The following is a 15,706-nucleotide window of genomic DNA, read 5'->3' as shown; positions in this document are numbered from 1 at the left end:
CTAGCCAAGGTGACTCCTTTTGTCTGGCTCGCCTACTCCTCGTAGGCTTAAAACTTCTCCCGTGTAAACGGGGACACATTTCTTATCAGGAGCCTGTCCACAAACCTGGCCTGAGAGAGACCATCATCCGGCAACCAGACCCAGGTAATTTAACGCGACGGATTTTGTTATTATTCTGGCTGGGTTATCCTGTGTGGGTTTTAATGTTTACGGCAATTTTTTAAACTGCTGGAGTCCCAGAAATGGTGTGAACACATGACCAAATCAGAATTTGATTCAAAAAGATAGATGCACCAGATGCAGAAAAGGGAAGCTTGCAAGGGGCCTGTAGACCAAGACGGAAGATCTCCACATCTTACAGATTTACAGATGAACAGAGTTGGAAGGGACCTTGTAAGGTCATCTAGTCCAACCCTCCATCCAAGCAGGAGACTCTACACCATTTCTGATACAGGGCAGTCCAATCTCTTCTTGAAGGCCTCCAGTGATGAAGCTCCCACAACTTCTGAAGGCAACTTCTGCTCCATGGGTTGATTGTTCTCATTGTCAAAAAATGTCTCCTTATTTCCAGATTGAATCTCTCATTGATCAGTTTCCATCCATTATTCCTTGTCTGGACTTCAGATGCTTTGGAAAATAGCTTGACCCCCCTCCTCTCTGTGGCAGCCCCTCAAATATTGGGAGGCTGCTATCCTGTCTCCCCTGGTCCTTCTCTTCACTAGACTAGCCAGGCCCAGTCCCTGCAACCGTTCATCGTACATTTTAGCCTCCAGTCCCCTCATCATCCTGGTTGCTCTTCTCTGCACTCTTTCCAGAGTCTCAACATCTTTTTTATAGTGCAGTGACGAAAACTGGATGCAGTACTCTACGTGTGGTCTTACTAGAGCTTTATAGAGTGGTATTAGTATCTCCCTTGATTTTGATGGTATCCCTCTGTTAATGCAGTTTAGGATTGCATTGGCTTTTTTGGCTGCCGCCGCACACGGCTGTCTCATATTTAGCTGGTTGTCCACTAAGACTCCAAGATCCCTCTCACAGTCACTGCTATTAAACCTGGTTTCCCCCAGTTTATATCTGTGCTTTTGGTTTGTCTTGCCTAAGTGTAGGATTTTACTTTTCTCTACATTGAATTTTCATTTTGTTAGATAGGGCCCAATGTTCAAGTCTGTGTCAAGATCCATCTGGATCTTGAGCCCGTCTTCTGGGGTGTTGGCTATTCCTGCCAACTTAGTACCATCTGCAAAATTGGGTGAATTCCCCTTCTATTCCCTCATCTAAGTCATCTTGGCTTCTAGTAGGATGCTAAAATTATTTAACCTGGGAAGAAGTAGGTTAAATGGCATTTTGAGTAAGGGAGTTTATGATGCTTGGACTCAGATCAAGGTTTCTGCAGCCTGGAAAGTCCCTAAAGTCATTTCCCCCCCCCCACACACACTTTTTTTTAATTTACAAAATCTACATTTTAAAGACTTCAAAAGGATTATCTCTTTGGTTTGATCCCCTCCTTTCTTTAGAGTAGAGCTGCTCAAAGTATCAATGTTGACTTTCATGGGTGGAGGGGATTACAGGCAGTCTTGACTCGCAACCATTCGTTTAGTGACCGTTTAAAGTTACAACGGCACTGGGGGAAAAAAAAAGGTGATTTACCAACAATTCTCACACTTACAACTGTCATAGCACTTCCAAGGTCAGGAGATCAAAATTTGGGTGCTTAGCAAGCAACATGTTTTTACGACAGGGGCAGCATCCCAGGATCACTTGATCCCAAATTTGTGACCTTCCCAGCCCGCTTCCGACAAGCGAAGTCAATAGGAGGGGAAAGTGAGAGTTGCTTAACGACTGCATGATTCACTTAACGTTTGCTGTGATTCGCTTAACAACGTGGTGAAAAAGCTTGTAAAATCAGGCATGATTCACTTAACAACCGTCTTGATTAGTCATGGAAATTCTGATCCCAGTGGTGTTATAAGTCGAGAACTACATGTATACAAATATATTGATCAAAATTTGATATATTGATAGATCAAAACTCTGTCTGTCTGTCTCTCTCACATCCATCAATCATCCATCGTCTGTCTGTCTGTCTGTCTGTCTGTCTGTCTGTCTGTCTATCTATCTATCTATCTGAATAGAATAGAATAGAATAGAATAGAATAGAATAGAATAGAATAGAATAGAATAGAATAGAATAGAATAGAATAGAATACTGGAATGAAGAATAGAATAGAAGAGAAATAGAAATAGAAATAGAATAGAATAGAATAGAATAGAATAGAATAGAATAGAATAGAATAGAATAGAATAGAATAGAATAGAATACTGGAATGAAGAATAGAATAGAAGAGAAATAGAAATAGAAATAGAATAGAATAGAATAGAATAGAATAGAATAGAATAGAATAGAATAGAATAGAATAGAATACTGGAATGAAGAATAGAATAGAAGAGAAATAGAAATAGAATAGAATAGAATAGAATAGAATAGAATAGAATAGAATAGAATAGAATAGAATAGAATACTGGAATGAAGAATAGAATAGAAGAGAAATAGAAATAGAAATAGAAATAGAATAGAATAGAATAGAATAGAATAGAATAGAATAGAATAGAATAGAATAGAATAGAATAGAATAGAATAGAATACTGGAATGAAGAATAGAAGAGAAGAGAAATAGAAATAGAAATAGAAATAGAATAGAATAGAATAGAATAGAATAGAATAGAATAGAATAGAATAGAATAGAATAGAATAGAATACTGGAATGAAGAATAGAAATAGAAATAGAAATAGAAATAGAAATAGAATAGAATAGAATAGAATAGAATAGAATAGAATAGAATAGAATAGAATAGAATAGAATAGAATAGAATAAACAGAGCTGGAAGGGATCTTGGAGGTCTTCTAGTCCAACCCTCTGTTCAAGCAGGAGATCCTATGCATTTCAGATAAGTGACTGTCGAGACTCTTCTTAAAAACATCCAGTGATGGAGCACCCATGATTTCTGGAGGCAAGATGTTCGACTGGTTAATTGTCCTCACTGTTAGGAAGTTTCTCCTTAGTTCCAGGTTGCTTCTCTCCTTGATGAGTTTCCACCCATTGCTCCTTGTCCTGCCCTCAGGGGCTTTGGAGAATAGCTTGACTGCCTCTTCTTTGTGGCAGCCCCTCAGATATTGGAAGACTCCTATCATGTCTCCCCTGGTCCTTCTTTTCTCTAGACCAGCCAAACCCAATTCCTGCAACCGTTCTTCAGATCTTTTAGTCTCCAGGCCTTTTAATCATCTTAGTTGCTCTTCTCTGCGCTTTATCCAAAGTCTCAACGTCTTTTTTTCCTAATGTGGGGACCAAAACTGGATGCAGTTATTCCAGGTGTGGCCTTATTAAGGCTTTATAAAGCGGTACTAATTCTTCACATGATTTTGATTCTGTGCCTCTCTTTATACAACCAAGGATTGTATCAGGTTTTTTTGCTGCTGCCGCACACGGCTGGCTCATATTCAAGTGATCGATCAAGGTCCCTCTCACAATTACTGTTTTTGAGCCAGGTCTCGTCTAACCTGTACTTATATCTTTAATTTTTCCTGCCTAAATATAAAACTTTGCTTTTCTCCACATTAAAATTCATTTTGTTGGATAGGGCCCATTGTTCAAGTTTGTCAATATCTTTTTTGATCCTATAATCAATCAATCTATCTATCTATCTATCCGCCCTGTTTCCCCCAAAATAAGACATCCCCTGATAATAAGCCCAATTGGGCTTTTGAGCACATGGCAAAAAGGCCAAGTACTTATTTCAGGGTTCAAAAAAATATAAGACAGGGTCTTACTTTCTATCTATCTATCTATCTATCTATCTATCTATCTATCTATCTATCTATCTATCTATCGTTTATCTATATCTATATTTATCTATCATGACCACTGAGGATAGATAGGAGTATCCAAGGGATCAATGTTGCTATTGGCAGTGCCAACCTTGCCAACTGGTGGTGAGCCTGGTGGCGCAGTGGACTAAGTGCTGTTAAAGTAGCACTTAGCTGCCAGCTGCCTGCAATTACTGCAAGTTCAAATCTCACCAGGCTCAAGGTTGACTCAGCCTTCCATCCTTCCGAGGTAGGTAAAATGAGGACCCGGATTGTGGGGGCAATAAGCTGACTTTGTATAAAAAAAGAACACCGCTTAGGCCCCCCCCCCCGAAAGCCCTACTAAGCAGGTATATACAAAAGTATGAAGGCTATTGCTTAACGCATTGTAAGCCGCCCTGAGTCTCCAGAGAAGGGCAGCATATAAATTGAACTAATAAAATAATAAATAATAAATAATAAACTGTACCCTGCTAACAAGGTACAGTTAGTCCTTAACCACAATTGATCACAATTGAGCCCAAAAGACAGACAAACAAACAGTATTATGGTTTGCTAGCATTTTCCATGTTTATTTGACTCGGATGACATAAGATGCCACGGGCTTTTTCGGAGAGTGACTCAGCTGCGAGAGACCAACAATGCAAACTTTTGCAACTGGTGTGTTTGTGTGTCAAATGCATTTGTTGGGCCTCCCAGGACTACAAAGGTACACTTTGCTCTGATCTAGCAACATTTCAGATTAACAGAGTTGGAAGGGACTTTGTAGGTCATCTAGTCCAACCTCCTGTCCAAGCAGGAGACCTTACACCATTTCTGACAAGTGGCAGTCCAACCTCTTCTTGAAAGCCTCCAGTGATGAAGCTCCCACAACTTCTGAAGGCAACTTCTGTTCCATGGGTTGATTGTTCTCACCGTCAGAAAATTCTTCCTTATTTCCAGGTTGAATCTCTCCTTGGTCAGTTTCCATCCATGATTCCTTGTCTGGCCTTCAGGAAAACAGGTTGACCCCCTTCCTCTCTGTGGCAGCCTCTCAAATATCGGAAGACTGCTATCCTGTCTCCCCTGGTCCTTCTCTTCACTAGACTAGCCATGCCTTGTTCCTGCAGCAGTTCTTCATATCTTTTAGTTTCCAGTCCCCTCATCATCTTGGTTGTTCTCCTCTGCACTTTTTCTAGAGTCTCAACATCTTTTTTATAGTGTGGTAACCAAAACTGGATGCAGTACTCTAGGTATGGTCTTACTAGGGCTTTATAGAGTGGTATTAGTATCTCCCTTGATCTTGATTGTATCCCTCTGTTAATGCAGTTTAGGATTGCATTGGCTTTTTTGGCTGCTGCCGCTCATATTTAGCTGGTTGTCCACTAAGACTCCAAGATCCCTCTCACAGTCACTGCTATTAAGCCTGGTTTCCCCCAGTTTATATATGTGCTTTTGTTTTGGTTTTTTTGCCTAAGTGTAAGACTTTACTTTTCTCTACATTGAAAAAGTCTACAGTTGGGACAGCACTGTGGCACATATGGGATCTGTAAGGTTTCCAACTTCTTCTTGGAAATACAGGCGTAGGGATCATCACATATTTGGGGAAAATATGGATCTTAAAAGAGCATAACAAAAATCCATGGGTACTTCCCCAACCCACATCACCTCTCAGCCAGCCAGCCTTGGAGAAGTCTTCTTCTGAAGACATCTTTCCTTCTTTTTTTTTTTTTTTCATTTTATTAAATTTGTATACCGCCCTACTCCCGAAGGACTCAGGGCGGTGAACAAGCACAAAATAAAACACATAAATACAAAAGTTAAAAAACATAATTAAAACCAAATTAAATAATTTTGCCCGAGACAATTAAAATTCCCAATAATAATAATCTCTCTTGGCTATGATGACCATGGATGGTGCAAGAGAGAGTGTCACCTTGTGTGTTGGTGTGTGGAATTGCTCAACGCGACAGAAATCGTGGGCGGATGTTTGGAAAAACGGGTTCCTTCCCAACAAATTCCAGATACTTGCGAGACGAGAACAACATCTTCTCTTGGTCCTGGGTCCAAACCATTTTTCTCACGCCCAAATGGTTACACCTGATCTGCTAAAGCCAGCTGACCAGCGAGGTGGAAGCATTCTTGAGGTTGCTCACCCATAGCACGTAGTCATTGAAGGTAGATTGCGCCTACGCATGGAGGGTTTTATTGAGTAAGGCTCGCCCTGTGTACTTTACATTTTCGGCGTGACCCATGATCCTCCTAGACTTCTTCTTAGCTAACCAGGCGCCTTGGTGACCTAACCCTCAAAAACGCTGGAAGCGAGATTGTGACCTTCCTGAGTTATTTAACTTCAGCAATTAATAATCTGAGGTAGACTATCCCTAGGCATGGAAGTGCCACATTGCTGTCCCAACTATAGACTTTTCTGATTTGCTAGATCAGAGCAAAGACCTTTGTAGTCCTGGAGGCCCAACAAATGCATTTGACACACCAACATCCCAGATGCAAAAGTTTGTAGCTTTCCTGTATTTTTTTAAAAAGTTTTTTTATTTTTTAACTTAAACATTCCATCTTCCATTAAACAGTAGGTCGCCTGGGCACAAATATCTCTGTGCAATAACAATCAAAATTTACAACAGTATTCATTACATTGATATTGATTCTCTAATCTTACACTAATAATAATGAGCATAATACATCTATTCATTTCTCCCTCTTAACATACCTTCTAATAAGAATATAATAATATTAAAAATAATAATCTTAATAGTCATAGTAGTAAGAAACATCATAATGTTTACTTCTCTATCTTAACATGTTTTCTATATTTCACTGATCTCCATTTATTTCTAATTTCTATTTTTATTTTCCAGCCATTCATAAAATAACTCCCATGTGATATAATATTCAGTTTGTTCTTTCTCCTTTATAGCAAGCGTTAATCTACTCATTTCTGCACATTCTAATATTTTCCTAATCACATTCTCATCAGTAGGGCTCTCTCCGCTTTTCCAGTTTTGTGCAAATACAATTCTAGCTGCGGTTAATACATGTATAATTAAATATACATTCCCTTTACTATAAGTTTCAGGTAAAATCCCCAACAAAAATATTTCTGGTTTTAAGCCAATGTGCTGCTTTATCATCTTTTCCAGCCACATTTGTATTTTTATCCAATATTTTTTTGCTTCTACACATGTCCACCCAGGGGTGAAATCCAGTAGGTTCTGACAGGTTCTGGAGAACCAGTAAAGGAAATTTTGTGTAGTTCGGAGAAGTGGTAAATACCACCTCTGGCTGGCCCCAGACTGGGATGGAAATGCGGATTTTGCAGTATCTTTCCCCTGGAGTGGGGTGGGAATGGAGATTTTGCAGTATCCTTCCCCTGCCACGCCCACCAAGCCACGCCCACCAAGCCATGTCCACAGAACCGGTAGTAAAAAAAATTTGAATTTCACCACTGTGTCCACCACATATGATAATATGACCCAGATATCTGGTGGCATTTCCAACATTTGGCTGACTTATCTTTAAACATCTTTGCTAAATTCGCCGGTGCAAGATGCCATCTATAAAACATCTTACACAGATTTTCTTTATATGCGGTTGACATTGTTAGTTTATACTTCCTGTCCCACAACTTCTGCCATTTATCTAATTCTATTGTGTAACCAAAGATTTTTGCCCATGCTATCATTGCCTCCTTCGCTTGCTCATCTTCCAGTTTAATGACCAAGAACTAACTATCTTTCTTCTGTCCCTGTTTTTTTTATCAATCTTTCTTCTGTCCCTGTTAATATCTTATCTAATTCTGTTAATTCTTTATAGAAACCATATAATTTAGCCATCTTTCTCATATAGCGTAGCTCGTAGCTTTCCTGCATTGTTGGCCTCTCGCATCCTGGACGTGATCGCATTTCTAAGCAAATGAGAAAAAAAACCCATCCCATTGGAGAACATGGACTGGCTCCAACTTTGATTCATTCTCTTGGATGAACATCAGTTGTTCTGGTTGATGCATTGCAACATGGAGCAGAAACAATTGACCAACAGGTTACGTTGTGCCTCCACCTTCTCTCTCTCTCTCTGTGTCTTCCCTCACTCACTCACTCCCTGGGATCAGTGTCAGGATTTTCCACAGACAATAATGTGCAGTGAAAGTTTGAGTGTGTAATCTTTGTGAGTGATTACAATGTGTGATTGTAGGTGCTTCATCACTGGAGGTTTTTAACAAGAGCCTGGACAACCCCCTGTCTAAAAGTCTATGGAGATTCTCAGTCATCCAGGCAGTGGTGGATTCAGCCGGTTCGCACCACTTCGGGAGAACCGGTTGTTAACTTTCTGAGCAGTTCGGCAAACTGGTTGTTGGAAGAAATCATTAGGGCAGAGAACCGGTTGTTAAATTACTTGAATCCCACCACTGCATCCAGGTCATGGACCAGTACGCTCCCATAGAGAGGGGCTCCTCAGGGTGCCGTCGGCCAAACAATGTCGACTGGCGGCCCCCAGGGGGAGAGCCTTCTCTGTGGGGGCACCCGCCATCTGGAACGAGCTCCCCCCGGAGATACGGAGGATCCCGGACCTGCGCACTTTCCGCTGTGCCATCAAAACATTTCTTTTCCAGCAGGCCGGCCTGGCCTAACCTCTCTTTTAAACTGTTTTTAAAAACTTTTTAAATTTTTAAATTTTAAATTTCTCTTATGAATTTGGGGTGTTTTAAATTTCGTTTTCCGGGCCAATTATTTAATTGTATTTTAATGGTTTTTTAATATTTGTATTAAATGTATTTTATTTGGCTGTTCACCGCCCTGAGTCCTTCGGGAGTAGGGCGATATACAAATTCTAATAATAATAATAATAATAATAATAATAATAATAATAATAATAATAATAACAACAACAACAACAACAACAACAACAACAACAAAACACACACACACACACACACACACACACACACACACATATATGCATATTCTTTCTAGCCAGGTTTTACCTACGTAAACTTAGTTGTTCTACAGCCCTGGTTCTGTGAAATCTCATTCACAAGTTTCTGGGCCTTTTTTCTGCTGACAATCTGCAACTCTGTGTTGCTCTCTGGGAGACTCATATATATATATAGACTTATATATATATAAATTTGATTTATATGCCGTCCTTCTCCGTTGTTGTGGGAGCTTCATCCCTGGAGGCTTTCAAGAAGAGACTAGACTGCCATTTGTCAGAATGAAGGGTCTCCTGCTTGGACAGGAGGTTGGACTAGATGACCTACAAGGTCCCTTCCAACTCTGTTAATCTGAAATGTTGCTAGATCAGAGCAAAGTTTACCTTTGTAGTCCTGGGAGGCCCAACAAATGCATTTGACACACAAACACACCAGTTGCAAAAGTTTGCATTGTTGATCTCTCGCAGCTGAGTCACTCTCTGAAAAAGCCCATGGCATCTTATGTCATCCGAGTCAAATAAACGTGAAAAATGCTAGCAAACCATAATACTGTTTGTTTGTCTGTCTTTTGGGCTCAATTGTGATCAATTGTGGTTAAGGACTAACTGTACCTTGTTAGCAGGGTACAGTTTATTATTTATTATTTATTATTTTATTAGTTCGATTTATATGCCGCCCTTCTCTGGAGACTCAGGGCGGCTTACAATGCGTTAAGCAATAGCCTTCATACTTTTGCAGCGCTGGCTGGGGGATTCTGGGAGTTGAAGTCCACCCATCTTCAAGCTTCCAAGTTTGAGAAACACTCTTTTAGAGGGTCGTTGAGGCCACTTGGAGGTTTATCTGTGTCTTCAGGGTTACCGGAGTGGTGCTAATAGATGTGGACCCTTCTTGTTGAAAGGAATATGTTGTAGACAGGAGATAGATTATGTCATATCCCTCCCCCTCTGTTGAGGGATCTCCAAGTGGCCTCAACAACTCTAAAATGACGCCAATGACCAAGGAGTATCAATCCTTCCATTTCCCCACCATCCAGTCAGAGCTGAAGAAGCTCCTTGGATGAGAAGCGAAACGTCTTCAAAGAAAAACCAGAAAGTCCAGTTGCCTCTTGAAAAAAAAGCACCTTTGGGACACCTGTCTGAAATGGTAGAAGGTCTCCTCCTTAAGCAGGGGATTGGACTAGAAGCCCTCCGAGGTCCCTTCCCGCTCTATTTTGATCGATTCTGCGCGTGACCCAATGCTCACCGTGTTGGTGAAAGGCACCGTGGCTGTTAGTTGGGTTGGGCTCCTACAGATTGCAATCCTTACTCTTGTCTTCTCAACCTTTTGGTATCTGAAGATCTGGTCTTCTGGTCTGGGAACCGCCTCTTCGAAAATCTGGAATGGATTGATAGCTGATTTGATCTATTCCATTGCATGTCCACACCTTCCCACACGCTTGAGAATTATCACGGGTCACATTCTGAAGCAATTCATCAGCCGTTGGCGTCCTACAAAGCTAAAACATGTGAAGGACGGGGGCAGAAATCGGGTATGTCTTGTTTAATGAAAAGAAGGACTAGGAGAGACATAATAACAGTGTTCCAATATCTCAGGGGCTGCCCCAAAGAAGAGGGAGTCAAGCTATTCTCCAAAGCCCCTGAAGGCAGGACAAGAAACAACGGATGGAAACTAATCAAGGAGAGAAGCAACTGAAAATAAGGAGAAATTTCCTGACAATGAGAACAATTAACCGGTGGAACAACTTGCCACCAGAAGTTGTGATTGCTCCAACACTGGAGGTTTTTAAAAAGAGATTGGACAACCATTTGTCCAGAATGGAATAGGGCAGTGATGGCTAACCTTTTTGCCATCATGTGGGGGGAACAGAGAGGGGTCACATGCACGCATGCCCACATCCATAATTCTATGTGCCCCATGCTCCCCCCCCCGCTTTTGGCACATGATGGCATGGTGGGCCCGGTAGGCCTGTTTTTCACTCTCCCCAGGCTCTCCAGAGCCTTTCTAGGAGCCTGGGGAGGGCGAAAACAGCCTTCCCCACCCTCCCAGAGGCCCTCTGGAGTCAAGAAACAGCGTGTTTTCTGACTTTTGGTGGGCCCTGAAGGTCTGAAAATCAGCTGGCCGGCGCACGCATGCGTGCAGGAGCTGAGCTCACGTGCCCACTGATATGGCTCCTCGTGCCACTTGTGGCACCTGTGCCATAGGTTCGCCGTCACGGGAATAGGGTCTCTTGCTTAAGGCAGGGGGTTGGACTAGAAGACCTCTGAGGTCCCTTCCAACTCTGTTATTCTGTTATTGTGCTGTGGGTTTTTTTTTCCAGAAGATGTCAGGATTGGACTATTAATACAAGTAGTCCTCAACTTACAACAGTTTGCTTAGTTCAAAGTTGCGACAGCATTGAAAAAAGTGACCGATGACCATTTTTCACACTTATCATTTATTTATTTATTTATTTTTATTTTATTAAATTTCTATACCGCCCTTCTCCCGAAGGACTCAGGGCGGTGAACAGCCAGAAGATAAAACACAGGAAATACAAAATCTAAAATAAATTAAAACAGATTAAATAATTTAGGCTGAATTTTAAAATACCCCATAATTAAACAGATTAAAAATTTATGTTTATGTTCATCTTTGTCATGCAATCGAAGTGCAGTCGCTTGGCAACTGGTTCATACTTATGACGGTCGCAGTGTCCCGGGGGTCACGGGATCCCCTTTTGCGACCTTCTGACAAGCCAAGTCAATGGAGAAGCCCGGACACACCTGTGTCACTAATGTAACAACTGCAGCGATTCACTTCAACAACGGTGGCAAGAAAAGTCGTAAAATGGGGGCAAAACTCACTTAACAAATGGTTCACTCAACAACAAAAATGTTGGGCTCAATTGTGGTCGTAAGTCAAGGACTACCGGTAAAGCTGAAAAAGGAACGGTTTTCCAGTTCTTCCAGCAAAATTTCTTAAAATATGATCTGGAGACAAGAGTAGGTCAACTGTGGACATTCTCCGGGGTTGCCAGGAAGTTCCAGCATTGTTGTAAACCAGGGATCTCCAATCTTGGCAATTTTAAGACTTGTGGACTTCAACTCCCAGAATTCCTCAGTCAGCCATGTTGGCTGGAGAATTCTGGGAGTTGAAGTCCACAAGTCTTAAAGTTGCCATGTTTGGAGACCCCTGGCATAAACCACAGTTCATTTAGAGTCCAACTTTCCTTCTCCGCTCCCAAGATTTTCAAGAAAGTAAATTTTCTGTCCGGAACTGTAAGCAAGACCATCGTTGAATGAGTCGGAGCCTATTTTGCGACCTTTTTGGTCACGTTGTTATGTGACTCATTGCCGTTGTTAAGTGAATCACATGGTCGTTAAGCGAATCCAACTTCCCGTATTGGCTTTGCTTGTCGGAAGACGGATGGGAAGGTCACAAATTGGTGATCATGTGACTCGGGGACATAGCAACCGTTGTAAACACATGTCGGTTGCCAAGGGCCCGAATTTTGATCTTGTGACTGCGGGGGATGCTGTGAGTTGTAAGTGCGAGGACTGGTCGTAAGACCCTTTTTTTCAGTGCCATGATATCTGTGGTTGTTAAATAAATGGTCATAACTCAAAGGCTACTTGGATTAGGTTTTTAGACCTCTGGAATTCTTTCATTACAATTCCAAACTTTTTTTTTACTTAGTAAGGTTTTATGGATTTTTCGAAAACATGCCTCACTAACTTCGGACTTCAGCGAACCATGGTTTACAGCATGCACAAACCTAGTCAAATATTTCTGTCGAGTGTTTTATGCCAGCCAGTCCACTTTGGGGGAATATGCCATTCCATCTGCTCATTCGTTTCCTGCCCGCTGTCTAGTTTTCTTTCCTTTTTTTAATTATATTGTTATGAACCGTGCATAATACATTTAGATTATTTCAACGCAGTGGTATTTGTACAGCATTGAGTAATGATGATTAACCTTTTAATGTTTAGATAATCTAGATTTTAGAATCATTGCAGATTTTTTGGGGAAAAAAGGAGAGAAACGTTCTACCAGCACTAATTGGGATTTGAAATGTCAGGGCTAATGAACATAAGATTATTTAGCTTTTTCATCCAGAGCTAAATATAGCAGTCAAAAAAAATGCCATAGATTGTCTCAATCTTTGTTGTACAGTAAAAGTTTCTGTCTTAAATGTAGTATTAAGGTCTCCACCGTATTGTTACTTAATATTATTAAATTACTAAATAGAACATGACTGAATCTTATATTAAAGTCTTCTGGGATTTTAGAATCCAATTTAGAAGCCTAACACCCCAAATTTAACCATTGCTGATAAGTAAGACAAAAAAAATCTGGATAGCAGATGTGGCAGAAACTGAAGACAGCAGAAGAGAAGGGAAAGAACGGGAAAAGATCACAAAATAAAAGACCTGCAAATAGAAATAGAATGACTGTGAAAAAAGAAATCAAAATATAGGACCAATAGCGATAAGCACTTTGGGTGCGATCCCAAAACATCTGGAGCATCACATAAACATCATCGACATTGACAAATTCCCATCAGCCAATTGCAAAAGGCAGCTTGGCTCAGAACAGCTGACATCCTGCGACGAGACCTTTAACTTCCTCCAACACCCACATCTGTCTATTCCCTGGTCCTTGAGAAGGACCCCAGAGGTGGATAAAGATAATCTAAACATCTGGCTGACTGTGCGACCAACCATATTAATTTACTTTCTTATGCCATGTTGATGGATGCATGGATGGACAAAGGGAGGGAGGGAAGGATGGGTGGATAGATTGATGGATTGATGGACAGAGGGAAGGATGGGGGGAGGGAACGAGGGAGGGAGAGAAGAATGGAAGGACGAATGGAGGAAGGGAAGGAGGAAAGGAAGGACGATAGATCAATGGATTGATGGATCAATAAGGTATGTATTGTAAGTGGATGGATTGGTGGATGCATGAATGCATAGAGGCATGGTCAGAGGGATGGAGAGAGGGAGGGAGGGAAAGAAGGAAGGATAGAGGGAAGGAGGGAGGGAGGGAAGGAAAGATGATGGATCAATAAGTCCATGGATCAATAAGATATGTACTGTAAGTGATGGATTGGTGGATGCATGAATGCATAGATTCGTGGTCAGAGGGACGGATGGAGGGAGGGAGGAAGGGAGGGAGGGAGGGAAAGAAGGAACAATAGAGGGAGGGAAGGAAGGAAGGATTGATGGACAGAGGGAAGGATAGAAGGAGTGAGAAGAATGGAAGGACAAATGGAGGGAGGGAGGGAGGGAAGGAAGGAAGGATGATGGGTCAATGGGTTGATGGATCAATAAGATAGGCACTATAAATGGATAGATGGCTTGAGAGAGGGTGGGAGGGAGGGAACGATGGAGGGATGGATGCATGGAAGGAAGGAGGGAGAAAGATGATGGATCAATGGATCGGTGGATAGATAAGACAGTTAAGCACTGTAAGTGGATGGATGGAGGGATGGATTTGTGGTAAACAACGGATTGTCTTCTCTTGCAGTTCAACCAGAGTTCCTCATGGCGACTGAAGGGGAGAACCAGAATGTTACGAAGACAGAGGTCAGTGTCCGAACTCTGCTTTCAGAAAATGATGGTTACCAGGAATACTGTTGCATTGTTTGCGGAGTCCACGGGTGGCTCGGTGCACGTCTAGAGACTCCAGCCACACCTCCTCCAATTTGGTGCCTCCGGCTAGGACAGGTGTCAGCAACCTGCGGCTCCGGAGCTGCATGTGGCTGTTTGGGCCCTCTGCTGTGGCTCCTTGTCGGGTGATCTCACCACTAGCTGGCCCCACCCCTTGCCCTCCCCTCCCAGTCACTCCTCACCTGGCCTGAGAAGGAAAGGGCGACCGCAGGGCAGAGACAGAGAGATACAGAGAGAGAGACAGAGAGAGGGGGAGAGGAAGATATACAGAGAGAGGAGGGAGAGAGAGAGACAGAGAGAGGGGGAGAGGAAGATATACAGAGAGAGGAGGGAGAGAGAGAGACAGAGAGAGGGGGAGAGGAAGATATAGAGAGAGAGGAGGGAGGGAGAGACAGAGAGAGAGACAGAGAGAGGGGGGAGAGGAAGATATACAGAGAGAGGAGGGAGAGAGAGAGACAGAGAGAGGGGGAGAGGAAGATATACAGAGAGAGGAGGGAGAGAGAGAGACAGAGAGGGGGGGAGAGGAAGATATACAGAGAGAGGAGGGAGAGAGAGAGACAGAGAGAGGGGGAGAGGAAGATATAGAGAGAGAGGAGGGAGAGAGAGAGACAGAGAGAGAGACAGAGAGAGGGGGAGAGGAAGATATAGAGAGAGAGGAGGGAGAGAGAGAGACAGAGAGAGAGACAGAGAGAGGGGGAGAGGAAGATATACAGAGAGAGGAGGGAGAGAGAGGGACAGAGAGAGGGGGAGAGGAAGATATACAGAGAGAGGAGGGAGAGAGAGAGACAGAGAGAGGGGGAGAGGAAGATATAGAGAGAGAGGAGGAAGAGAGAGAGACAGAGAGAGGGACAGAGAGAGGGGGGAAAGGAAGATATACAGAGAGAGGAGGGAGAGACAGAGAGAGAGACAGAGAGAGGGGAGAGAGGAAGATATACAGAGAGAGGAGGGAGAGAGAGAGACAGAGAGAGAGACAGAGAGAGGGACAGAGAGAGGGGGGAGAGGGAGATATACAGAGAGAGGAGGGAGAGAGAGAGACAGAGAGAGAGACAGAGAGAGGGACAGAGAGAGGGGGAGAGGAAGATATACAGAGAGAGGAGGGAGAGAGAGAGACAGAGAGAGGGGGAGAGGAAGATATAGAGAGAGAGGAGGAGAGAGACAGAGAGAGGGACAGAGAGAGGGGGGAGAGGAAGATATACAGAGAGAGGAGGGAGAGACAGAGAGAGAGACAGAGAGAGGGGAGAGAGGAAGATACACAGAGAGAGGAGG

At 42.6% G+C, this 15,706-nt stretch overlaps 1 protein-coding gene across 1 annotated transcript in view; it reads left to right on the top strand.

The window, feature by feature from the left end:
* Positions 1-15,706, top strand: part of LOC148116327 (perilipin-3-like) — a 33,355-nt gene continuing 17,649 nt past the window's right edge. The window contains exons 1-2 of the mRNA XM_087895511.1: positions 1-144; positions 14,298-14,356. Of these exons, the coding sequence (XP_087751637.1) occupies positions 14,315-14,356 (42 nt within the window). The 5' untranslated portion in view covers positions 1-144; positions 14,298-14,314. The remainder of the gene's footprint in view (positions 145-14,297; positions 14,357-15,706) is intronic.

This window comes from Pantherophis guttatus, chromosome 1 (assembly GCF_059756535.1).
Source record: "Pantherophis guttatus breed Tessera chromosome 1, ASM5975653v1, whole genome shotgun sequence".
In the NCBI taxonomy this organism is placed as follows: Eukaryota; Metazoa; Chordata; class Lepidosauria; order Squamata; family Colubridae; genus Pantherophis; species Pantherophis guttatus.
The sequence above is the reverse complement of the archived record's forward strand: the minus strand, read 5'-3'. Positions and strand labels throughout refer to the sequence as shown.